The following is a 25,417-nucleotide window of genomic DNA, read 5'->3' as shown; positions in this document are numbered from 1 at the left end:
CCTTTAGCATCTGAAGGCGATGCTGAAAGGATCTAAGCAGGAGGGGGAGTGTGTGTGTGTGTTTGTCTGCGTGTGTGGGAGAGAGTGAAAGAGTAAGGGGGGGGGGGGGGAGAGAGCCGAGCACTGTGAGAATTTGTGCCATGTTAGCATCCACCCAGCAACTCCGTCAATACTGCGTACAGCTTGGAAACTGGCAGAGGTCCCTGGTGCTGCATTCGCAGGCTCCGTCAGTGAGAGAGAGCAGCTTCCACGACCCCCCCCCCCCCCCCGATCACTGTGCTGCTCGAGAGGTTTCTCTCAGTGATAGCACATCCACTAGAGCACCGGCCGTTACTGCTGCATAGGAGGAAGTGGGGACAGGAGGAGAGCTGAACGGGAGATACGGAGTGGGAATACTCTAGAAGAGCGAGCCAATCCCGGAGGAGGGACAGTATTCTCGGAGGACTGGTTTGATAGTATGCTACCGTGCTCCACAGGGAAGGCTGAACATTGGGACGTTTGACAGACAGGCACTCGACAGTGCACCTGCTCCACACTGGATTGTTGGGTAAAATTATTTTCCTCATTTACAGTCAGCAAGGGCTGATTTTATGATTGTGCTTGTTACTGCTGATATATCTTAGTGTGGTGCTTAGTATATTAAATGGACTATACTACATTCAGTGTACTGCATGTGGTACAGCACTATGTCCATTCAGCATTATAGAGCCAAGGAAGTACCTTGTTTCTGGGCCAGTTCCACATATTTCTGCAGTCCTGCTTAAAGAAGTGGAGAAATGTGGTGCAGTGATATATCAAATACTCTGACACACAGTACACCAATAAACACAAGGCACTTCACAAATATGTACACTTATACAGTGACAAGTGTGTGTTTATGTTAGGGAAATTACAGTAATATTGCCTCAATTAGGAAGTCTTTCATTGAGGGATATTCTGCCCTCAACACAATGAAAGGTCCACTGAGGGAGATAATAATTGTTTAGTTTCATTTTGATATAGTGTGTGTGTGTGTGTGTGTGTGTGTGTGTGTGTGTGTGTGTGTGTGTGTGTGTGTGTGTGTGTGTGTGTGTGTGTGTGTGTGTGTGTGTGTGTGTGTGTGTGTGTGTGTGTGTGTGTGTGTGTGTGTGTGTGTGTGTGTGTGAGAGAGTGTGTGCAATTCATGTGTACCTAGGTGCTGAACGTGTGAAATGCCTGAGAAATTGGTTATTTCAATCGTTGTTTCTGACCATGGAAACTGGTCCTCTGCAGGAATGGACACCCCTCTGTAAAATTCTATTCTGGTTTTCCATGACATCACAACTCCTTTGGCCTAATTTGGAGGCAAATGCTGAAAGTAGCACACATGCCCTGACACTACATCTCTGTAGTGCCGCTGCCAGCTACTCAGCGTTACATATTTCTTTAGTTCTTCATTATTTTTTGTTTATCTGTCAACTTCAAAATCAGACTCAATGTTTCTGTGCACGTTTTTCTCCAGATAGTGGTCTTTTTTAATTGAAGTAAATTCAGTTCAGTTTCAAGTTTGGTGTGAAGTTACATGGTTAAACACAACAATTGTAAGTAGATAGAACTTCTCTGGTACCACGTGGTATTCCTGCCTTATCCCACCAAGTGTACCAATGGTTACCCTCTGATTTCCACAACAAGTTCAACAACCTGACCTCTGCAGCCTGATCATGGAAAAAAACACTTTTCAGAGATCATATGTTACATTCTAGACTTAACAACTTTCAGCATCTATTGAATGGCAACTTAACTGTCTATTAGGCGTAGTATCTACATGGAACCTTGTTCATCTTGGACATATGCATTATCACATGAATTAACTGTGATGGAGTAAACGTTACTGTACAATTATGAACCTTCTGTTTCCATGGAACTGCCATGACCGAAGACACATTTTACAGTGGTGAAACAACATAAAAAGCAGCGTTCGATTTTGACCTTAAATAACTATCGTTTTTGGACAACAAACTTAAACAAGCATGCCAGCATATGCAAGACAAAGGGTGAATGCACTTAGTCACAAATGTAGGATTCTTTCCCATGCTTCTAGGGCCTCTCATTGGGGAATCTGATTAGCTCCAATGCAATGTTTTATAATACATCCAGTGTAAAACTGGTAGCCTCTGGAAATAAACAAAGTCACTCAAGCTTCTTTCCATCCTTTAACCTAGAATCGATGTCCACGCCCCCACGGAAATCTAATTTGCATAATACACAAATCCCCATTTAAAAAACGGGTCAATTTAAACTAGAGATAGTCACACTAAGTGCAAACCACATGGGATGGCGTATCGCTGCAGAATGCTGTGGTAGCAATGCTGATTAAGTGTGCCTTGAATTCTAAATGAATCACAGACAGTGTCACCAGCAAAGCACTATCACACCACCTCCTCCATGCTTCACGGTGGGAAGCACACATGCGGAGATCATCAGTTGACCTACTCTGCATCTCAAAGACACGGCTGCTGGAACCAAAAATCTCAAATTTGGACTCATCAGACCAAAGAATAGATTTCCACCGGTCTAACGTCCATTGCTTGTGTTTCTTTGCCCAAGCAAGTCTCTTCTTTTTGGTGTCCTTTAGTAGTGGTATCTTTGTAGCAATTCGACCATGAAAGCCTGATTCACGCAGTCTCCTCTGAACAGTTGATGTTGAGACGTGTCTGTTACTTGAACTCTGTGAAGCTTTTATTTGGGCTGCAATTTCTGAGGCTGGTAAGTCTAATGAACGTATCCTCTGCAGCAGAGGTAACTCTGCAGGTTTTATAATATATCAAGAATGTTACAAATTAGAACTTCACAGGCTTGATTAGGCTCAGGACAAACAAGGTAAATAGCTGTTAAATGCCCTTATCAGCCATGGATGAAAGCGAGAGGCCTAATCTTTAACCAAGGCCTGATTTACCGGTGGAACAGGTGTTAGATGAATTAAATATGAATATAATAACCAATTGATATGTTAAATAACCAGTCACCCGCGCTTGGGGGACAATTGATCGTGTTCGTTCATCTACAGCATCGAGAAACCACATACTTACAGAAGGAAAACATACCGTCGCTGTCTGATAAACCATCTCCAAAACTTCATATTTTCTGGAAATGGAAAATTTGTACATTTTCCTATCACTCCCCTTAATGTATTCTGAAGATATTATGACTCTAGGTAGGACCAAGAACATTTATTCAAAATAGCTTCAGAAGTTTCCTAATTGCATGTTCGTACATACAATTAGGAAACTTCTGAAGCTATTTTGAATAAATGTTCTTGGTCCTACCTAGAGTCATAATATCTTCAGAATACATTAAGGGGAGTGACTGCATTCAATAAATGTAATAAAATGTATTTATTTTATTTTACAAGGTTAGACAGCGATGATACACTCTTGCATAGCATTACTGGTGAAGATCTGACCGCATTGAACTGAGGACTTTTAAAGGCCCAATGCAGCAGTTTTTTTTAATCTACATTTGCATTTGACATTTTAGTCATTTATCAGTTTTCGGAAGATGGGTAGGGACCATTGGGATGCCAGGACAGAGAAAAGCTTTGACTGGCCTGAGCAGTAGCTGACGTGCTGTAGGGGTGGGACAGCCAAGAGACCAGGCGTGGCAGAACGGAGTGCTCAGAGTTGGGATGTAGGGTTTGAGCATAGCCTGAAGGTGGGGAGAGGCAGTTCCCCTTGCTGCTCTGTAGGCAAGCACCATGGTCTTGTAGTGCATGTGTGCTTTGACTGGAAGCCAGTGGAGTGTACGGAGGAGCGGGGTGACGTGGGAGATCTTGGGAATGTTGAACAGCAGACGGGCTGCGGAGTTTTGGATAAGTTGCAGGGGTTTGATGGCACAAGCAGGGAGCCCAGCCAACAGAGAGTTGCAGTAGGCCAGAAGGAATATGAGGAGTGCCTGGATTTTGATTTACGCTGCTTCCTGTGTGAGGAAAGGTCATACTCTATAGAAATTGTAGAGCTTGAACCTGCAGGAGCGAGTCATTTTTTAAATGTTTGCAGAGAACAACAGGGTACTGTCCAGGGTCTTTCCTAGGTTCTTTGCACTCTGGGGGGGGGGGGGGGGGGGGGCTCTGGAGTAGTCGACCGTGATGAGAGGAAGAGCAGCGCCATCTTGTTAAGATGAGCTTGAGGTGGTGGGCCGACATCCAAGCAGAGCTGTGTGTTGCCACCTGGGTGTCAGAGGGGAATGATAAAGTTGAGTGTCATCTGCATAGCAATGATAAGAGAGATTATGAGAGGATGTGACTTGGTGTATAGAGGAAAGGGCCTAGAACCGAGCCCTGGGGGATACCAGTAATGAGAGCACATGGTGCAGACACAGATCCTCTCCACGCCACCTGGTAGGATCAAACTGCCAGGTAGGATGCAATCCAGGAGTGTGCAGAGCTTGAGATGCCCAGCCCTGAGAGGGTGGAGAGGAGGATCTGATGGTTCACGTTCTCTAAGGCAGCAGATAGATCTTGGAGGCTGAGAATAGTTGAGAGTCAGCTTTGGCAGAGCGGAGAGCCTCTGTGACACAGAGGAGAGCAATCTCGGTTGAGTGACCCGTCTTGAAGCCTGACTGGTTAGGCTCAAGAAGAAGATTGTTCTCAGAGTGATAATTAGAGAGACAGCATGCTCAAGTGTTTTCTAAAAGAAAGAAAAGAAAAGAAAGAAGGGATAGCGATCTGTTGTTATTTTTGACATTGGAGGGTTTGAGTTTTTGTTTCTTGAGGAAGGGAGTGATTTTGGCCATCTTGAAGTCAGGGGGGATGCAGCCAGTGGTCAGTTGATGATGGAAGGTCTCCAGAGATAGTCTGAAGTGGGGATGGGGTCGAGTGGGCAGGTTGTCGGGCGGCTGGAAATCAATCAGTCGCAGGATTTCATCTGGAGAGCGAGGGGATGAGACTCCTGTGATGAGACGCATGTGGCAGGGACTCCAGACTATTTCGGAGATAAAGGGAAAGCCAGACACAACGCGGATACCGACATCTCACTCCCGGACAAGCTAAACAAGTCCTTTGCCCGCTTCGAGGAAGAAAAAAAACACTGAGCCGCCGACGTGGGCACCTGCCGCTCACAAGGACTGTGTGCTCCCAATCGGCGTGGCTGACGTGAGTCAGTAGCGCTGACTTCTGTCATCATGAAGTGCTTTGAGAGGCTAGTTAAGACCCACTACACTTTGCATATCGCCCCAACAGGTCCACGGATGCCTCATTGCCATTGCACTGCACACTGCCCTATTTCAACTGGACAAGAGGAATACCTATGTGAGAATGCTGTTCATCGACTACAGCTCAGCCTTCAACAAGAACATTGCCCTCCAAGCTCATCACTAAGCTCAGGGCCCTCGGTCTGTACTCCTCCCTGTGCAACTGGGTCCAAGACTTCCTGACAGCCGACCCCAGGTGGTGAAGGTAGGCAACAACACTTCCGCCACGCTGATCCTCAACATGGAGATCCCACATGGGTGTGTGTTAAGCACCCTCTTGTACTCCCTGTTAAACCATGACTGCGTGGCTATGCACATCTCCAACTCAATCATCAAGTTTGCTGACAACACATCAGTGGTAGGCCTGACTACCAACAACAACGAGGCAGCCTACAGGGAGGAGGTGAGAGCCCTGGTGGAGTGGTGCCAGGAAAATAACCTCTCCCTCAATGTCAACAAAATGAAGGAGATGATCGTGGACTACAGGAAACAGCAGAGAGAGCACAACCCAACCCACATCGACGGGTCTCAGTGTAGAAAGTCAAAAGCAGTTCCTCAACATGCAAATCACTGAGGAACTGAAATGGTCCCTCCACACCGACACTGTGATGGAGGCTAAAGAAGAAATTCAGCTGTGTCCCTAAGACCCGTAGCTTCTCCAGGGCATCAAACTGTTTAGGCTGGGTTACTGTACAGCACTTTGTGACATCAGCTGATGTAAGAAGGGCTTTATAAATACATTTGATTGATTGATTGAACAGTCATCACTACTAGTTGGCTTACCGCCCAGTACTCTGCTCTGCACCTTGTACAGTCTTGGCCAAAAGTTTTGAGAATGACACAAATATTAATTCTCACAAAATCTTCTGCCTCAGTTTGTATGATGGCAATTTGCATATACTCCAAAATGTTATGGAGAGTGTATATATAAGTACAGGCTTCCCTCCATCAGTGCTCAGACTGTCTGCAATAGGCTGAGAGAGGCTGGACTGAGGGATTGTAGGCCTGTTGTAAGGCAGGTCCTCACCAGACATCACCGGCAACAACGTCGCCTATGGGCACAAACCCACCGTCGCTGGACCAGACAGGACTGGCGAAAAGTGCTCTTCACTGACGAGTTGTGGTTTTGTCTCACCAGGGTTGATGGTCGGATTCGTATTTATTGTTGAAGGAATGAGCGTTACACCAAGGCCTGTACTCTGGAGCAGGATCGATTTGGAGGTGGACTGACTGACTGTTACTTTTGATTTTGACCCTCCCCCCTTTGTTCAGGGATCCATTATTCCATTTCTGTTAGTTACATGTCTGTGGAACCTGTTCAGTTTGTATGTTGTTGAATCTTTTATGTTCATACAAATATTTACACATGTTAAGTTTGCTGAAAATAAACGCAGTTGACAGTGAGACGAGGTTTCTTTTTTTGCTGAGTTTATGTACAGTGCCTTCCCCTACCTTCCCACCCCTTGAATTTTTCCACATTTTGTTGTTACAGACTGACTTTAGATGAAATTGAGTTTTGTAACTGGCCTACACAAAGTGGAATTGTGTTTTTTGAATTTCTTACAAATTAATAAAAAAAGAAAAACTGAAATCTCTTGAATCAGTAAGTATTCAACCCCTTTGTTATGGCAAGCCTAAATAAGTTCAGGTGTAAGAATTTGGTTAACAAGTCACATAAGTTGCATGGACAATAATAGTGTTTAACATGATTTTTGAATGACTACCTCATCTCTGTACACAACACATACATTTATCTGTAAGGTCCCTCAGTCAAGCAGTGAATTTCAAACACAGATTCAACCACAAAGACCAGGGAGGTTTTCCAATGCCTCGCAAAGAAGGGCACCTATTGGTAGATGGGTGTAAACAGACATTGAATATCCCTTTGAGTATGGTGACATTATTAATTACAGTTTGGATGGTGCATTAATACACTGTCACTACAAATATACAGGATTCCTTAACTCAGTTGCCGGAGAGGAAGGAAACCGCTCAGGGATGTCACCATGAAAAGATGGAAGCCTGTACAGAATAAAACATATTCCAAAACATGCATCCTGTTTGTAACAAGGTACAATAGTAATACTGCAAAAACAGTGGCAAAGCAATTAACTTTTTGTCCTGAATACAAATGTTTGGGGCAAATCCAATACAGCACAATAGAGCTAAGCACAGGCAAAATCCTAGAGGAAAACCTGGTTCAGTCTGCTTTCCACCAGACACAGGGAGATTAATTCACCTTCCAGCAGGAAAATAACCTGAAATATAAGGCCAAATCTACACTGGAGGTGCTTACCAAGAAGACGGTGAATGTGGCTGAGTTACATTTTTGTCTTAAATCTACTTGAAAATCTATGATAAGACTTAAATGGTTGTCTAGCAATGATCAACAAACAATTTGAAAGAGCTTGAAGAATTTTGAAAAGAATCATGGGCAAATGTTGCACAATCCAGGTGTGGAAAGCTCTTAGAGACTTACCCAGAAAGACTCATAGCCGTAATCACTGCAAAAGGTGCTTCTACAAAGTACTAACACGGGTGTGAATGCTTATGTAAATGCATATATTTCCGTGTTTAATTTTCAATACATTTGCAAACATTTCTAAAAACCTGTTTTCACTTTAATTATGGGATATTTTGTATAGATGGGCGAGGGGGATTTTTTTAAATTCAGGCTGTAACAACAATGTGGAATAAGTCAAGGGGTATAAATAATTTCTGAAGGCACTGTACACACTGTATTCTCGACATAGCTCATCCTACTGAACTACTGCTGTACATATATGTTCCTACTTATATATTGTCCATACTGTCTATACATATTTATATTCTGAACTCTGACATTGCTCGTTCTGATATTGTTTGTTCAGAATTTTTTTTAATTTGGGGGTGGGGAGGAATTATTTGGGTATTGGTATTCTACTGTTAGACACTTACTGCACTGCTGGAGCTAGAAACATAAGCTTTTCGCTGCACCTGCTTTAACATCTGCTAATCTGTGTACGCAACAAATACAATTTTAGGGTAGTTTTGTGTAAGTGGGACCAGTGGACTCCATAGGCTGAGTAAATGAGGAGCTCATGTCATCATGTCATCTTTTTTTTCCAAAGAGAGGGAGGAGGGGAGGAAAATACTTTCCCAGGGTTGGAGACAGAGGCTTGGAATTTAGAGTGATAGATAGCAGCTTTAGCAGCAGATGTAGAGAAGAAGGTATGAAAGGAGGATAGGTCCTCCGGAAGTTTAGATTTCCTCCATTTTCGCTCAGCTTTCCACTGTCCTGTTCTATGAGCACACAGTGAATCTCAATGTTAAATCATTTCAGGGTAACAATTAAGTACCTTACTGTAATAGTTTTCCTTTTAAAATTGTCAAAAATTAACAGAAATAGCTTTTTTTTTGCAAAAAAACGATTTCTCAAGCAATAATTTTGCTAGGACTGTCTGGAGGTGGTCTGAGTGAAGGGCCCAATTGGACGGCTATGTAACCTGAAAACTAGCTGTTATTGGCAGAGAGGTTTGGAACTCTCTTTGTTATTGGTCTGTTGACGTATTTCCGCCTGGTGATGTCAGCAGGCAAGCCAAAACTCCACCCATGCAAAACCTGCTGATTAGACGATCCTGTTTCAATTGTAACTTAAACCAGCTGGAAATAACACTAATATATATTTTTTTCTTCTAACTTTTACAGCGTTATTTTCATCAGCTGTTGTACAATATGATACAAACCACAGGGAAAACTGAATTTTGACTGCACTGGGCCTTTAAGGTGAAAATGGCACCCTACTGTATGGTTGCTTGAGGAACCAAAATCATTTCTGATACAGATTTACTGAAGCTACTGTACATGTGACTCTTGATGTCACTGAATGCCCAAGGCAGTTCAGTGCAGGTATAGTCTGTGTGGAGTTTGTCTCTTTAGGGAAAAGGGTTACTTACTACCTGGCCTGCTGTATCTGTTTGTGTGTGGGCTTCATCATGACCTGGATGTGTCAACATTCTCCTGGCAGTATAAGGTGGAGATGCAGGTGTGGAAAGTTGTTATATCTGGGAATCACATTTTTTCCCCTTATTTTACCTGGTGTGTGATACCAACCCCTCAGGTGTGCCACATCGGTGATCAAGTAAGGTGCTATTGGCTGTGGTGCAGCTAAATGTTCATGCGGTTGGAGTCCTTAACTGGAGTCCGTTTAGATATGAAGTATGTTTACCTGGGCTGCTCAAAAAAAAGTGAAGTTCCTTTTCTGAGAAATGGAGGTGGCCATCGATTTGAATTTGGTCCTTTGTGTTTAACATTCTTGTCGATAAAAAAATATATATATTTTTTTAAACATTTGGTTTCACACATCCATACTTGGGGTGGTGATGGATGGGGGGGGGGGGGGGGGTGGTAGTGCCTAAGGTTTGAGCCATAATGGCTTATTCCCAGCTTCATTCCAGTGAAAAATATTACATTTGTGGGGAGAAGTGAGTGAAACTGACAGCTTGTTTGCAGGAAGGATCATTAGCACTGCTTGGGGACAGGCCCAATGGTGAGTGACTGGGATCTGCGTCATGTTGTGAGAACCAAATCTGCTTAACCTACTTTGGGTTAGCACAAAATATCTCGGGCTTGCTTGAACCTCACAATAGCAGCCTTTCTGGTGCAGTTTTGATGTTCATAAAATATTAATTTGTACGGAATTATTGATATGGCAACATGGAAGATATAGTGCTCTTCCCTTACAAAAAAATACTGTGTGTTTGTGTGTATATATATCTAATTGTTGTTGTTGTTGAAATTTCAGGTGTGGTTTTTGGACACCTGTGAAGTTTTCCCTTGTGAAAAAATAATTCCCCATGTGACAATTTTCTCCCAGGTTTATTTTCTATTACTTCCAGCTACAGCTGGTCTCCCATCCAGGGACCGACCAGCTATACATGGGTTGTTTACATTTACTTTGTTTACAAACAGTGGTGTAAAACAAGATTATATTCTGTGTTCTGATGGGGTATGACAGTTAAACTAAGCTCATGAGGCATTTATACGTTGGACATGGAGTATACCAAACATTAGGAACACCTTCCTAATATTGAGTTGCACCCCCCTCCCCATTTTGCCCTCAGAACAACCTGAATTCGTCGGGGCATGGACTCTACAAGGTGTCAAAAGCGTTCCACAGGGATGCTGGCCCATGTTGACTCCAAATGCTTCCCACAGTTATGTGAAGTTGGCTGGATGTCCTTCGGGTGGTGGACCGTTCTTGATACACACGGGAAACTATTGAGCGTGAAACCCAGCAGCGTTGCAGTTCGTGAGACAAACCGGTGCGCCTGGCACCTACTACCATACCCCGTTCAAAGGCACTTAAATATTTAGTCTTGCCCTTTTACCCTCTGAATTGCACACATAAACGACCCATGTCTTAATTGTCTCAAAGCTTGAAACTCCTTCTTTGACCTGTCTCCTCCACTTCATCTACACTGATTGAAGTGGATTTAACAAGTAACATCAATAAGGGATCATATCTTTCACCTGGATTCACTGGTCAATATATGTCATGGAAAGAGCAGTTGTTCTTAATGTTTTGTATACTCAGTGTATTCTTCAAGAATTTATGGGTTCATATTTATAAGTCCAAAAACGGATGTAGCAACTAAGGATTGCCCCTTTTACAGGCAGTGACCTTCAGACAGCAGAACTATGTCGCCATTTGAATGTGATCCATTAACCTGCCCCAAAAACAATTATTCTGTCCACTGTTTTGCGAATGTCTTGCAAAATCGTTCCCTTGTCCTGCATTTGGGCTTTTTAGATTTTGTCACCCTAATTCCACCTGTGGAAACATTGCTACTGCAACATGTGAACACCGTCTTTTCAGATGTGAGGAGAATAACATTATTTCAACCCCACATGTGAATCTGAAATTCCACATGTGGAAGTGAGATTTTCACAGTTGGAGTTTTCTTACATGTGAAAATGCAAATTTCAAATGTGAAACTGCATTTCACATGTGTGGTGAAAACAACATGTTATTCTTCTCACATGTGAAAAGGTGGTGTTACCATGTGAACTATAATTTAGTACATGTGAAATCTTAAGCTCAACATGTGAAAACAGCTATTTCACGTGTGAAAATACGATTCTCAAATGTGAAATTGCATTTTTTTGTAAGGGTTCAGTCTTAATTAAGTTTTTGACTGTTATTGATTTCTTCATAGGGAAACATCGTTCTAATACAAAATTACATTTTGAGATGTGTTTGTTTGTTGGTGCGTCATTGAGAGTAGAAATAATGAACTGTTGCCATGGAGATTAGCACAAATTGTGTAGGGAAAAACAAACGCCCACATTCTTCTCAAAAAGAACCAGCCGTACCCAGTTGTTTAACATGCTCAGCTTCTATATTGCCTTTTAAAAAGGTGACAAAACTGACTCTTGATCATTTAATTCCATGCTACAAAATAAGTCGAATGGAAATATCCTTCAACTTCTTGAATGTTCTTGTGATCATTTTGAGTTGAATGTATTGCGAAGTATTTACACACACACATACTGTCCTAACAGTTTGAGAGTGATGACACGGCACAAACTTTTTACTGGGTGAAATGTGTTTTGTCATTCAGAAGAGCGATCTTTCCATGTCTCACTTGGTCTCTAATACTTTCACCACTGCTCCATTCAACAGGTCTAGCTTGATTTTTTTCTTCCTTTGTTTTTTTACCTCATGGACATTAAGCTGTCCTCTGAATATCAAGTACTCCCTTTTAGTTGCACCACCAAAGGATGTTTTGCTATTGCTAATGAATCATACTGTTCTTATGCTTCTTACTGTAGTACCGCATTCATATTCCTATCAACCGCTGTATTGTTAAGCAACACCAAGTGGGTTGAAATACCACAAGTTCTGGCAGGGGTGTGTGGGCAGTGTTTGGCAGCAAAACAAAGGTGGTTTTGAAACTCATGGGGCCTCTGCTTCCCTTCACTACAGCGTGACATTAAAGTGAATAGGTGCAAAGGCTGTTAATGGTTAACACCTATGTATGCAACATGTCATGTGTTAAGTAACAATGTACGTGGAAAAATGTTACCAATTAACACTATTACTTCCACTTTAAGGGCATTTGGACACATGCACACGCGCGCGCACACACACACACACACACACACGGTAGAGAGAGAAGGGTTGAAAACAAGTGACAACCTTTTCTCAGCCTTACATTGTTGCCAAGTGTTGCTGGAGGGCAGAGCACACAGGAATAGTAATAGCTGCTCTATACAACCTCAACCAAGTTTGGGCCTCACAGACATACTGTATTAAAGAAATCGCTAAAATATGGAGTTCTCTTCTCTGATCTAATATATGTACAGACGGGCAGGTTGACGGACAACTACATACCCTTTCCTTTTCAAACGAGTAGTTGATGAGGCAGTTTTTTTGGTGGAAATCAAATATGTTTGAACAATGCCACGGAGAGGACTGTGGATGGTGTTGTGAATGCTAATGGCTGTTAGTGTTAGGCTTGTCTTAACTACCACAGTGGCCTTTCCAGGACTTTGTCCATTCAGCATCATGAATAGCTTGAAAAGCATATTGGTTCATTGTAAAAATGTTGAGCCATGGTTGATATACTGTAAGTATTGTATTTCAATTTCCAAAATGGGCAGTGGTTCACATAAATGCAGGAGAAGGGCTTCACTACAGGAGAAGGGCTTGCGAAAACTCTAGGTTACTTACGTAACCACCCTGGTTCTGTGAGATGTCTCACTATGGGATGCGCCTGGGTGTGTCCATAAGCTCGAAATATCCAATCACACAGCTGTTGGAGTCCGACAAGTCGAGTGGCGAATGAGAGCCCCTTCTCTCCATAAAGGGAGCCTTTAACCCACCAAACTGCATGCCTCTCCTCCTTGCACTCTTGCTCATCTTCCTTGCGATCTCACTCATATTCATATAGGCCCGGGGTTACGTAAGTAATCTTGAGTTCTATTTCAAATACTCGTTTTGATGTCTCACCATGGGACAACTCCCATAATGCAGACATGCTCTCCGAAGCCAGTGTAATTCCAACAGCATCATCCCTCAGATGCCACAAGTATGCCACAAAAAAGGTTCAGAGACATCCAGTCAGTAAAGACCTTATTAAAGTATAAGGGGTGGCTGTACGTGCCAAAATGCAAATCTCCCATAATGAGATGCCATTGAACAGTGCCCAAGAGGTAGCCATACCTCTGGTGTAATGAGCCCTTCCCGGGCCACGATGGGAAAGCCTCAAGCACAACAGGCCACGATGGGAAAGCCTCAAGCACAACAGGCCACGATGGGAAAGCCTCAAGCACAACATGTCCCATGTAGAGGACCCGAATGGACCCAAGGACAATCAGACCAAATTGGATCAGAGTGACAGAAAAAGTATGTTTATCAGCCAAGTTGCTCTTCTGGTTAACAAATAGGTCTTTATATGTTGGCTAAGCCTTTACAAGTCAATAAAGTCACCTTATTAGTGTAAAATAAGTATGCTATAGGCTATGCAGAGCCGTGGTCGGTCGATTCGGGTCCAACCGAGTCTATCAGCTGTAGTTACATAGACCCAAGACCCGATGACAATCAAACAGGACCCGTTTAAACGTTTTTAAAAAGAATAGAAAACAAAAGTGATAAAGACCTCTAGTCCCATGTGAGGTGCTAAATGCTTGAAGACTGGGTTTGTGTAAGTGACATGCACCCTCAACTACAGAGGGTGTTACCCTACTGTAAATGTCCAGGCCTGTGTGACAGCTGAGATGGCAGTTAACTGGACCTTTTAGGAGATCGTCCCTCTGTTTCCAAGGGATGATCTGTGTAGGTCACACCACTTCTCCAAAACGCATCTCCTGTTTTACCAGACAGTGGGCGTGTGGGAGGAGCACTGCCACTCTGGTGAAAGGTCTTGACTTGTCGGCTTGTCGCAGGCAAATCTCATTTGGGTCCGCAGATCCCTGCGTAACGGTAACTACCAGGACTGGTTCAATGCGGGAGAGTGATCTCCACCAACCAGGGTATCCTTGGTCATTTGAAGGCCTCGACGATGAGGGATAAGCCTGTGGCAGGCCTAGGAGAGAGAAAAAGCTTAGGGCATTACCCTTGAGAGGCTGTGCCAGTGCTTCCACTCCTACTGGTGCATAAACACTAAATAGGGACGGGTTCTCCAAAACCCTCCATAGGGTTGTCGCTTTTTACAGTCTGTCTGGGTAGATGCAGAGGGCGGGCTCTCAGGAACTGGTTTAAAGTTCCAGCGAGAGCGTGTCATGCGCACCCCGGGACATGATAACATTGCAGGGGAGGGTAGAGAGTGTGTTCCATTGCTGGGATATCCTCGTAATGCGTCCGAGGCATATGGGCATAACGTTTTATCCAAAACAACATGCCTGATCCTCTTGGACTGTGTCCCTAGCAGGTGGCAATGGGTATGGCTATACCGTGTCACCGAGTGGTGTTTTTGCACGAGAGAGCAGCCAACGAAATGACACAATGCTTCAACCGGCATAGCTTAAAGGTGGAAGGAAACATGCTTGTAACCCAGATGTCTTAATCCTAAGCAATAGATCAGCTAAGTGTCTGGTCTGTCTTGGCCCTACCTCGGACAGGAGGGTTATAAGAGCAAACATTTCCCCAAAGGGAGAGTAGAGATAACAAATCCCCGACTGCGTGATCAAGCGCAGGTAGGAACGGGACGAGGAGAAAATGGACTTGGTGTACCAGATTTCCTCGGACCAGAAAATATGAGTAATGGAAACCCTTACTGACTGTCTTATAGCTCGATAGAGTTTTCCGTCAATAGAGCTAAGTTGCCATAGGATTTCCCCAAAGAGAAACCCAGTGGGTTATGGCGATCTTTGATGTGAACCCCGGAAACCTGTTCCCCTGTTTTAGTGTATGGAAACGGGGGAATTGACTGCCACCTCCTGGTGATAGCACTGAGGAGGTACTCATGTGAGCCTGTTTAAACTGTGTTGCTCACGCAGTAGGCGGTAAGAGGCGAAAATGCCGCAAGGCAAGGGGAGCCATGGTTATGGCAATCTGTCATTCAGCTCCGTCAGTCAGAAGAGACTGGAGGGAGAGAGAACATGCTGACTGTCGTCCTGGCTTAAAACATGAGAAGGTCCCTAGGGGATAGCGAAAGGGTGGATGGCATTTGGGGGTAAGAGTGCACATCCCCCATTTTCCCATGTGAGCGAAGACATTGGCAGTCTGCTGAGTTGCCAGGGGTCTTGGCCCCCCAAAGACAGCTTGTTGCCTCCTCCCTGCTGTGAGGCTATGGCGAGTTGCAGTGACCAACAGGCTGCCACGGGGCCTGGGAGGCTTCGCCTTCTTTCATACGCATTTCACACATCTGCATGGGTGTCACGGGCATCCAGGAGGTCCACTGTTTCTTTGTCTGTTAAGCTGGAAAAGCTTAGCCAAAGTGCCCTTTCTTCCAACACCGCCAGGCTCACGGTATGACCACAGCCAGGGATGGCATTACGTGAAGCCCAGAGGTTTAGGTCCGTAATCATACAGATCTCATCCCAAGCATCCTTATTCAGGGTCCCCGAATCCAGTTGCTTCCACACATCCTTCACTAACTCTGCTTGGTGAGCCAACAATAAAGAGGTCACGTTAAGTGCTCTGATTGACAAGGCCAGGGCTTTGTACGTCTTATGGAAAATGGAGGCAGAAAAGCACTCTGTCTTTCTAGGGAGGGAACTTCCAGTAGTGTTGGTTGAAAGTGGTAAGCCAGTGATGGCTCCACCATGGGAGGGTCGGAAAACCCAGATTCTTCCATATTGTTCATGTCCATTCTCGGGAAACCCCTAGCCAGGATATTGCTGGCAAGGGGCTTATCTCATGAGCTCCTAGCCTCTCTGATGCAGGCTGGGAACGCGGGAAGCAGTTGCTTAGCAGGATGGTAGTCTTTTCCCATCGTATAGGTCCCTTCCGGGATCCTGAGCCCCCAAGGGAGCTGGCCACTCGATGTTGTGGTGGGTTGTGGGGAGTTGAGCCTCGGCCGGTGGCTGAGAGGGGAGGGAGGGGGTGGAAATAGCGGAGCATTTTAGCCTCCTTTTCAAACACACTCTAGAGAGAAATGTACAATGCTTACAGGACACTGGGTTGTCGAGTGCTTCTTGAGCATGCTCCCTTAACAGACAATTGTTGCATAAAATCCTTCCAACTAGCCACAAGCACAAGAATGTGGTTGTTTGAGTGCTGTGGTAGGCTCGTCTAGGGTTGGGGCAGCAGTTTCCATTGTGTAGAACAGGGCTATGCTGAAAATGCCTGTTGTAAAAACAATGTGTAAGTTCTGGGCTTTAGTTAGGCGTAAGCTACTTTGTAGAAGCCTTGCTAAAGCTAGCTAGGATGTGCACAGTGGGAACGCTACAGCCGCGAGGCTAGTGCTGCGTTAGCTAGCTAGCAGCTACCCTTGCTAAGGTGCGCTGTCGCAAAGAGAGGCCAGAATGACCAGTTTGGCTACACAGACTATCTGTCTCTATGTACACTCACAGGACTCAACACACTTACGCACACTGACAATCCAACACACATACAAACACTCACTCCATCATTTGCTCACACACACACATAATATGCGCATACATTTATACTGACTCTACACACCCACTGACATACAAACATCATATATAGTACATTACTGCTACTCTGTTTATCTTATACACTTTACATTGATCCAGTATCCCTGCACATTGTAAATATGGTACTGGAACTGACCCTGTACATAGTATGTTTATTTACGTTATCGTGTTCTTATTTTTATCTCGTGTTTTTGATCTACCTTGTTATTTTTAGTATTCCATGGTTATTGATTACTGCATTGTTGGGGTTAGAGCTTGCAATAAAGGCATTTCACTGTACTTGTGCATGTGACATTAAAACTTGAAACTCGAGAGGGGCTCACCTCATTCGCCACTCGACCTGTATGTCTCCAACAGACGCTATGTGATTGGATACTTCGGGCTGATGTACACGCCCAGGCGCATTCCCATAGAGAGACATCGAAACGAGTATTTGAAATAGAACGACGAGTAGTCATGTGAGAACCTTTTATAGAGCTGTCTAGTGGTGTTGTCTGATGTTCGGGCTTTTCCAGCGACGCTGGTGGAGGGATAAATGTGAGGACGGGCTCAATGTAATCAACACATTTTTCTCCCTCCACCAGCCTCCACTGGGCTTTTCAGAGACTCCGTTGTTTATCACTATCCCTCTTCCCAGGTGGTGATGTGGAGGAGCTGAGGTCTACGATGGCTGGGCTGGACCTACACCTGCATGTGCTGATACCCCCATTTCAACGTTGTCGTCGTTACCTCCCAACCCAGCAACCCAACCCCAGGATCTGACCCTGTCTCCCCCTCACCCCCCCCCCCCCCAGACCTCCTGGCTCTACCCTGTGCCCATCATGGGAGGATGCCTCTCCAAAAGCAAACCAGGTGACCACCTTCGCCAACCCCGTTTTCCTTCCCTCCTTTAAAATCCTGGAATAATTGGCACTTGTTCTCCAGCATTATATAGGTCATACAAACTCCCCTCCTGACTGACTTTGTAGCATGGCATTTTGTGGAGGATGAATTTTTATGCTCTCAGTTGCATTGTCTTCAAAAGGATTACATAGTCAAATATGAGTTTCAAATGTATGGCACAACGTAATAATAATAACTTTATTCGTATAGCCCTTTTCAGTACAAGTAACAAAGTGCTTCACATCATCAAATTTGAAATCATTTGAAATCTTACATTAAAAGTATCTTTATAGAAGTGTGTCTTCAGTAGGGATTTCAAAAGAGATGCTGAATCTGCAAGCCTGATGTCCTCTGGCAGACCATTCCAAAGTCTAGGGCCCCTAATGGCAAATTCCTGGTCGCCTCTCGTTTTCAACCTCGACTTTAGAATGGTCAACAATGCCCTGCCAGAGGATCTCAGGCTGTGTCCTGCCTCGTAGGGAGATAAAAGATCAGAGTTATAGGATGGAGCTAATAAAGCCTTAAATGTGATTAATACAATTTTAAAATCTATTCTCAAAGTGACTGGTAGCCAATGTAGAGAATCCAAAATAGGTGTGCCATGGTTACATTTCCTGCTGTAGCATTTTTTTTTTTACATGCAACTCGAGCTTCAGGTCAGGGTCAAAGAAGACGTCAACGTTTCTGGCCCTAGGCTTTACATTGGTGGACAAATGAGCAAGGTTATTTACAGTATGGGTTCGAGCAAGGTGAGAGGCAAATAAAACAGCCTCCGATTTCTTATCATTGAAATTTGTCCGACATCCCACATTTGATGTCATTAAGACACTTATGAAGGGTAGCTACGCTATCTCGGTCACTGGGTCTGATTTGGCTGCATACTGAAGCAGTGAAACTGAAAGTTATGATTGCGGATGTATGGCTGTTTCAAAGCACATCACTGTTTAAATGCAGTCAGCTTGTTGAAAGGGGCAGTAAGTGCTGAAATCAAACACATTACTTATTTTTGTTTTTTTAATCTTTGTTTTTTCTTAAATCTCTGACTTTCAATAGTGCATAGGGAGAGCGATTTTAATTCGTTTTTGTGTTTTTTTTAAAACATAATTTTCACAAAAACAACCACTGCAATACCACACTAGGAACTAGTGTGGATAAAGTGTAGGGGATAGGGAACTTGTCTCCAGTACTATAGGGAGATTTTTTTGAGGGTGGTGTGTTGGAATAGATGCCCCTCACTGTGAAAGTCTAATTAGTCAGAGTCTGTAGGAAACAAATGGGCCCCTGAATGGAACCTTGGACACAGCAGTGATGAGCATCAGTATAGGCAACAAAATCAGACACTGAACCAGACAAAAACTGATTTGACACAATGTGAGATAAATACATGTTTTCAATCTGTAAAATACAGTATCACACCATCAGGGTAAAACTTTACATTAGTGCCCTTACTACTCTGTAGTTATTCCTGTAAATACAGATGAACATGTATTGAAATAACTCCTGTATTATTGTGACACTGTACTTAGAGTTAAAAATTCAATCGTAAAGAGGAACATTGAAGATGATGGTAATTCTCTAAGTGTATTGTCATGTTGCTGCACATTTCAGAAAAACGTGGGCTTAGTCAAAATATTCCAGAATCAGTGAACAGCAGATGTGTTAGTGGGAGCTGAGATGTCATGCACGTGGCCGCTCAATTTGGTCCAATAAAATATTTTAGCATCATATTGTAAACACAGGATTGTTTCTAAGACTAGAAAGTCCATCAGTGCCCACTCAAAAAAGATTCAGCACATGATGCTTCTGAATGAAAAAAAGAGTAGGAAGATAAAGAAAAGGGGTGAGTGTGTGAGAAAGGGGGATTAAGTGATAGGGGAGATTATACTGCATTCTATGTCGGAGTAGCTCTTCCTTCAATGACAAGCAAGGGTATGTTTGTCCCGAGGTGTACAATTCACTCAGTTTTGCTCTTTGATGCATTGGAGAATCTCAGTGGAGAGAAAGGTCCCTTAACTAAGCAGGTAGAATCCAAAAACAAAGCAGTTTGCAATGCTAGAAGAAAAGGTTATATATAGAACTGCAAATCACCCATATTTTTTTTGCAATGTGTATGATGGTAAAAATTACACTTTATACATGTTATTTACAGTATGAAAGTAATGGCTTGGTTACACAGCTCACATCATGGGCAGATAGCCAAAGACTCAGTTAAAGGTAACCGGTTTTAGGACAGAGTCATCTGACATAGTTTGCTAATCATTGACAAATAAAGGAGAAGATGAGTAGAGGACCATAATATACACATTCTATATGATTTTAATGATGATTTAGAAATATTTAACAAATTGCTAATGCACATGAATGGGTTGTGCCGCTTACATAAGATTGATTTAATGAAAATAATGATTGAGTTCGTTATTTCATGTTAAAATATGGTGTTACTCTTCATTGTATTTCTATACTGTATATCTCTTATCAAATACATGTGGCAATTACTGGACATTTAAAGACACATCTGATGTTTTGGGAGAGATTCTGACTTCAGCATGGAGCATATGGTTGAGCATCAACTTATGGATTCAGAATGGTCCTGATCTGTGGATGTGATTTTATGCTATTTAAAATCAAAAGAAATATCATCAAAAAAATATATATCTCTATAGTAAATCTAATGTACAAATTGTGAATTCCTCTTATGTAAGATTCTATAATATCTCTTGTAAAAATAAAGATCCCATATTAGTCTGGGTATGGAGCCTCTCCCCTTTCCTCTCCTGCGATTGCAGTCACTCTCATGATTTTCCAGTGATTTTAATTAAGACTCGCTCAGCAGGTGAACATTCCTGCCAGATTACCTTGTAAGAACCGGATGGTCAGCACATTTCTCCAGCCGAAGAGATAAAGCTAGCTGCAGGGAAAACGGGTTACAAAACCATTTCTTCGAATGAAGAAATACAAACCCCAGAGGCAACTGTCATCAAATGCCTCTTGGGCACCTCACAACAAATAAACCCACACATCCACTTAGGCTTATCCCTGTGTGTTATTCAGGAACATATCTAATGCATGGTGTAGTGATCCTAAATATATACTGTATCTGAACAGTCAAAATCATGTTTTTCATGAAATTGGATGATATTTGGATGAAACCAGATCAATGTATGATGATCAAAGTATGAACAGTGACTGTTGCCTCTACGTTGATAAAGAGTGATCATAAAGTTACTGGTCCCCTCCCCCATGTCAAACACTTGGATTCAGGAGGCGGGATTATTAAGGGGATAGTGACATCACTAACTTTTTTTTAATACACCAATGGTAACATGATATTCTCGTACCTAATTTAAATGAGTACAGCCCTTGAACCAACGTCAGAGAACGTGTGATTGCAGAGAGGTGTGGTTTATATAGCTATCTGCAAATATAATGAAGTTTACACTATTTGTCTATGGCAAAGATACTTATATGTTTCCTTTTTAATCGGTGTCTGGTGTTAGCTAGTTACTGGCTAGCTAGTTCTTTAGCCAGCATGGAACAAAAACGGGGGGGGGGGGTGTCATTCAAAACTCTGACACAGTTGTCATGTCAACGCAGCCGTCAGTGCTGCTGTGAACCAACCATAACAGACATGCCAAACTGGAGATTATATATAACAAATTGACATCATCGATGCAATTTAAATGTTGTTTGAGTTGCTTTGTGCATCACCAAATTTGCTTGATATGATTTTACTGCAACACTGCTCTCTGCTTCCAAGTTGCTTGACATGGAGCTGTCAGTCAAGCGAGCTCATAAATATAAGCTCTCCTCCCACTCAGCCTGTCTTTTCTGGTAGTACTTCCTGGAAGTTAACTATGAGAGAGAGATACATTTTTCTCAAATTTTGAGCATTTCTATTCCCCAAAAATATTATGGGTGATTCACTACATGGCAAACAGGATGTGGACACCCCTTCAAATTAGTGGATTTGGCTATTTCAGCCACACCCATTGCTGACAGGTGTATAAAATCAAGCATACAGCCATTCAATCTCCATAGACAAGCATTGTCAGTAGAATGGCCCGTACAGAAGAGGTCAGTGACTTTCAATGTGGCACTGTCATAGAATGCCACCTTTCCAACAAGTCAGTTTGTCAAATTTCTGCCCTGCTAGAACTGCCCCGGTCAACTGTAAGTGCTGTTATTGTGAAGTGGAAATGTCTAGGAACAACAACGGCTTAGCCGCGAAGTGGTAGGCCACAAAAGCTCAGAGAACGGGACCGCCAAGTGCTGAAGCGCTTAGTGGGTAGAAATCGGCTGTCCTCTGGAATCAACGTCAGCACAAGAACTGTTTGTCGGGAGCTTCATGAAATGTGTTTCCATGGCCGAGCAGCCGCACGCACACAAGCCTAAGATCACCATGTGCAATGCCAAGCATCGACTGGAGTGGTGTAAAGCTCGCCACCATTGGACTCTGGAGCGATGAATCCCGCTTCACCGTTTGGCAGATGCCAGGAGAAGCTACCTGGGCTGTTTTTCTTGGTTATGGCTAGGCCCCTTAGTTCCAGTGAAGGGAAATCTTAACACTACAGCATACAATTAAATTGTAGATGATTCTGTGCTTCCAACTTTTTGGCAACAGTTTGGGGAAGGCTCCTTTCCTGTTTCAGCATGACAATTCCCCCGTGCACAAAGCGAGGTTCATACAGAAATGTTTTGTCAATTGGTGTGCTTCCAACATGACTGGCCTGCACAGAGCCCTGACCTCAACCCTATCGAACACTTTTGGGATGAGTTGGAACGCCGACCGTGAGCCAGGCCTAATCGCCCAACATCAGTGCCCGACCTCACTAATGCTCTTGTGGCTGAATGGAAGCAAGTCCCCACAGCAATGTTCCAACATCTAATGGAAAGCCTTCCCAGAAGAGTGGACGCTGTTATAGCAGGGGGGTCCAACTCCATATTAATGCTCATGATTTTGCAATGAGATGTTCGACGAGCAGGTGTCCACATACTTTTGGCCATGTAGTGTATTTTAGTCACTCAAAAGGGTATTTTACAGGGAATTCAGAATGACTGTTCTTGACCTTTTGTCACAAAGCAGGTTGTCACACAGCAAAATCATTTTCATGGTCAAGTCAGTTTCATTCGATACAGAACCCCTTCTCCATTGGGAGTCTACTGGGTATGGTAATCAAATGAAAAATGAATATGAATATCAGGGGTGGCTGGTGACTTAAAGGTTGAGGAGGATGATGTGGGTGAAAATGATGAACTGTACCGTATGATAAGAATAAAAACAAGTGACTGGGCGAAGATCAGCCTGAAAAGTGTGTCATATGGTCTGTCATGCAGTTGAGGTGAAAGTGGAGCTTACCCTCTTGGAGAAAGAAAAGGAAGCAGATGTGATGTCACCCAATGGAAAGGCAAGCCCCTTCTCTGACTGCAGGCCCAACGGAGCGCTGGGACACTGCTCCGACGAGGACGCCGCTGCCGCCCCCATTAGGCTCTACAAACCCCGCGACTACGTGGAGGCCTCAGTGTGTCATGTCAAGGACATGGAAAATGGACAGTAAGGCCAAACAAAAGGCAACATATTAGAAGGTCAATCACCTGGAATTGTTATGGCTGCAACCAGTACTTTTTTTCACTCAGATATTTTCTCTCTTCCTGTGTGTGTGTGCTCTTATCCCTGCGTAGGATGCGAGAGGTTGATTTGGGAAGTGGCAGAGCGCTGCTCATCAAAGAACATGGAGAGTTTTCTGCCATTGGGCACAAGTGTCCACATTATGGGGCACCGCTGGTCAAAGGTGAGTCCGGTTCTGCATTCTGTTTGCTTTTTTGATGGAATATTGGTATGGTATCTTTTTGCTGTCTTCTGTTATAAACAAGCTCTGAGATGGATTGGTGTATGATACAGTTTAATACATATCTTTGTGTGTTGCAGGTGTCTTGTCCAAAGGGCACGTGCGTTGCCCCTGGCACGGAGCTTGTTTCAACATCGCTACAGGAGACATTGAGGACTTTCCTGGGCTGGACAGCCTGCCCACCTTCCAGGTGACCTTCCTCGTTCGGTTCGCCGTGCCATTCACATTCCCTGCCTTCACATACTGTCTCTAAGCAACGTCAAAACCGTGTACACATCGCTCATGTCTGTTTGCTTCAGGTCCGAGTTGAAAAGGACAAGGTGATAATTCGCGCTAATAAACAGGTAAAGCTATTCTGGGACGATCTAGAACAGATCATTGTTCTAAATCAACTGATTCCCCTTTGTTGACCTGGCAAACATTTTCATCTTCCAGGATCTTCAGTCACAGAAGAGGTCAAAGGCCATGGCCCGATGTTCAGCAGTCATTAACTCCAGCACTGGCTTCAGCCACATCCTCATCGTTGGATCAGGTGATTGGCCATTGAGCATCTCCTTGCACTCACACACCGCTGGTAAATAGAAGTCTGTTCAAACTGTCGACTAGGACGGGAACCATCTATGTTTGGTTCATTATAGGTCCTGAGTATTCCAAAAAAGGATATATGGCAGTTCCCAAACATTACCGCAACAACCAGGTTTTTAGGTGTTGGTTAGTGTTGCAAAGCTACCGGTAATTTACCAACATTTTTGGTAATTAACAGAAGATCTATGGCAATTTATTGTAACTTTGATCATTTATACGAATAACTTTCCAAAAATGTATTCATATACAGTATTAATTTATTATATCTGTGTCTATATTGTCCATTAGCTTCTAGTAGATAGACCATATGGTTCAAGAGAAGATAGCCTAATTAATGAAAAAAGCATCAACAATGGCATTATTTTCAATTAACTCTGCAACTCTTCCAACTATCGTCTTCTTTCACAACTGCCACCAGGTTGACCCCAGAACAGTAGCAACAAATACGTATTGACATAGTAAAATAAATACAAGTTTGTAAAACAATATATAAGTGATATTTCATGCTGAAACCCTCATATTAAACACCTAATGGTATTCACTAAGTTAATGGTTTATTTTTGGGATAATATTTTACAGCTTTGTCATTCTGTTTTTTATTTTAAAATCCTCTTGTTAAATTATTTAATATACTCTGAGTGTACAAAACATGAAGACATCTTTCCATGACTGACCAGGTGAATCCAGGTGACAGCTATGATCCCTTATTGATGATCCACTTCAATCAGTGTCGATGAAGGGGAGGAGACAGGTTAAAGAAGGATTTTTTTATGACTTGAGACATGGATTATGTCCAGTATGTGTGCCATTCAGAGGGTGAATGGGCAAGACAAAATATTTAAGTGCCTTTCAACGGGGTATGGTAGTAGGTGCCAGCTGCACCGGTTTGAGTGTGTCAAGAATTGCAACCCAAAGGACATCCAGCCAATTTTGCACAATTGTAGAAATCATTGGAGTCAACATGGGCCAGCATTCCTGTGGAAAGCTTTCGACACCTCCTAGAGTTCATGTCTCGACGAATTGAGGCTGTTCTGAGGGCCAAAGGGGGTGCAACTCAATATTAGGAAGGTGTTCCTAATGTTTTGTGCACTCAGTGTATTTTACATGTGACAAGGCCACACAGAGGGACAGAGATAAATACAGAGACTTGTGATAATCTGAAGTACCCAAAAGGGCCACTAGATGTCTTGTGATAGATTACATGAAATCCTTGAAAGATACCAAAATTCTGGTAGTTTACTGGTAAATGTAGAACGTTTCCAGTAATATACCCTCCCTTTGTAACCCTATTCATGGTTATATTTTTAAATTTT

At 43.3% G+C, this 25,417-nt stretch overlaps 1 protein-coding gene across 3 annotated transcripts in view; it reads left to right on the top strand.

The window, feature by feature from the left end:
• The first annotated feature begins 261 nt into the window (after window positions 1–261).
• LOC129826002 (apoptosis-inducing factor 3) overlaps window positions 262–25,417 on the top strand; it is a 32,220-nt gene continuing 7,064 nt past the window's right edge. For 2 of the 3 annotated variants that reach the window (XM_055886238.1, XM_055886237.1), the window contains exons 1-7: window positions 262–547; window positions 17,429–17,643; window positions 23,008–23,224; window positions 23,353–23,462; window positions 23,600–23,709; window positions 23,819–23,863; window positions 23,955–24,051. In XM_055886238.1, coding sequence (XP_055742213.1) covers window positions 17,613–17,643; window positions 23,008–23,224; window positions 23,353–23,462; window positions 23,600–23,709; window positions 23,819–23,863; window positions 23,955–24,051 — 610 coding nt within the window. In that variant the 5' untranslated portion in view covers window positions 262–547; window positions 17,429–17,612. The remainder of the gene's footprint in view (window positions 548–17,428; window positions 17,644–23,007; window positions 23,225–23,352; window positions 23,463–23,599; window positions 23,710–23,818; window positions 23,864–23,954; window positions 24,052–25,417) is intronic. The other variant, XM_055886239.1, reaches the window with a different exon arrangement.

This window comes from Salvelinus fontinalis, chromosome 28 (assembly GCF_029448725.1).
Source record: "Salvelinus fontinalis isolate EN_2023a chromosome 28, ASM2944872v1, whole genome shotgun sequence".
Taxonomy (NCBI): domain Eukaryota; kingdom Metazoa; phylum Chordata; class Actinopteri; order Salmoniformes; family Salmonidae; genus Salvelinus; species Salvelinus fontinalis.
The sequence above is the reverse complement of the archived record's forward strand: the minus strand, read 5'-3'. Positions and strand labels throughout refer to the sequence as shown.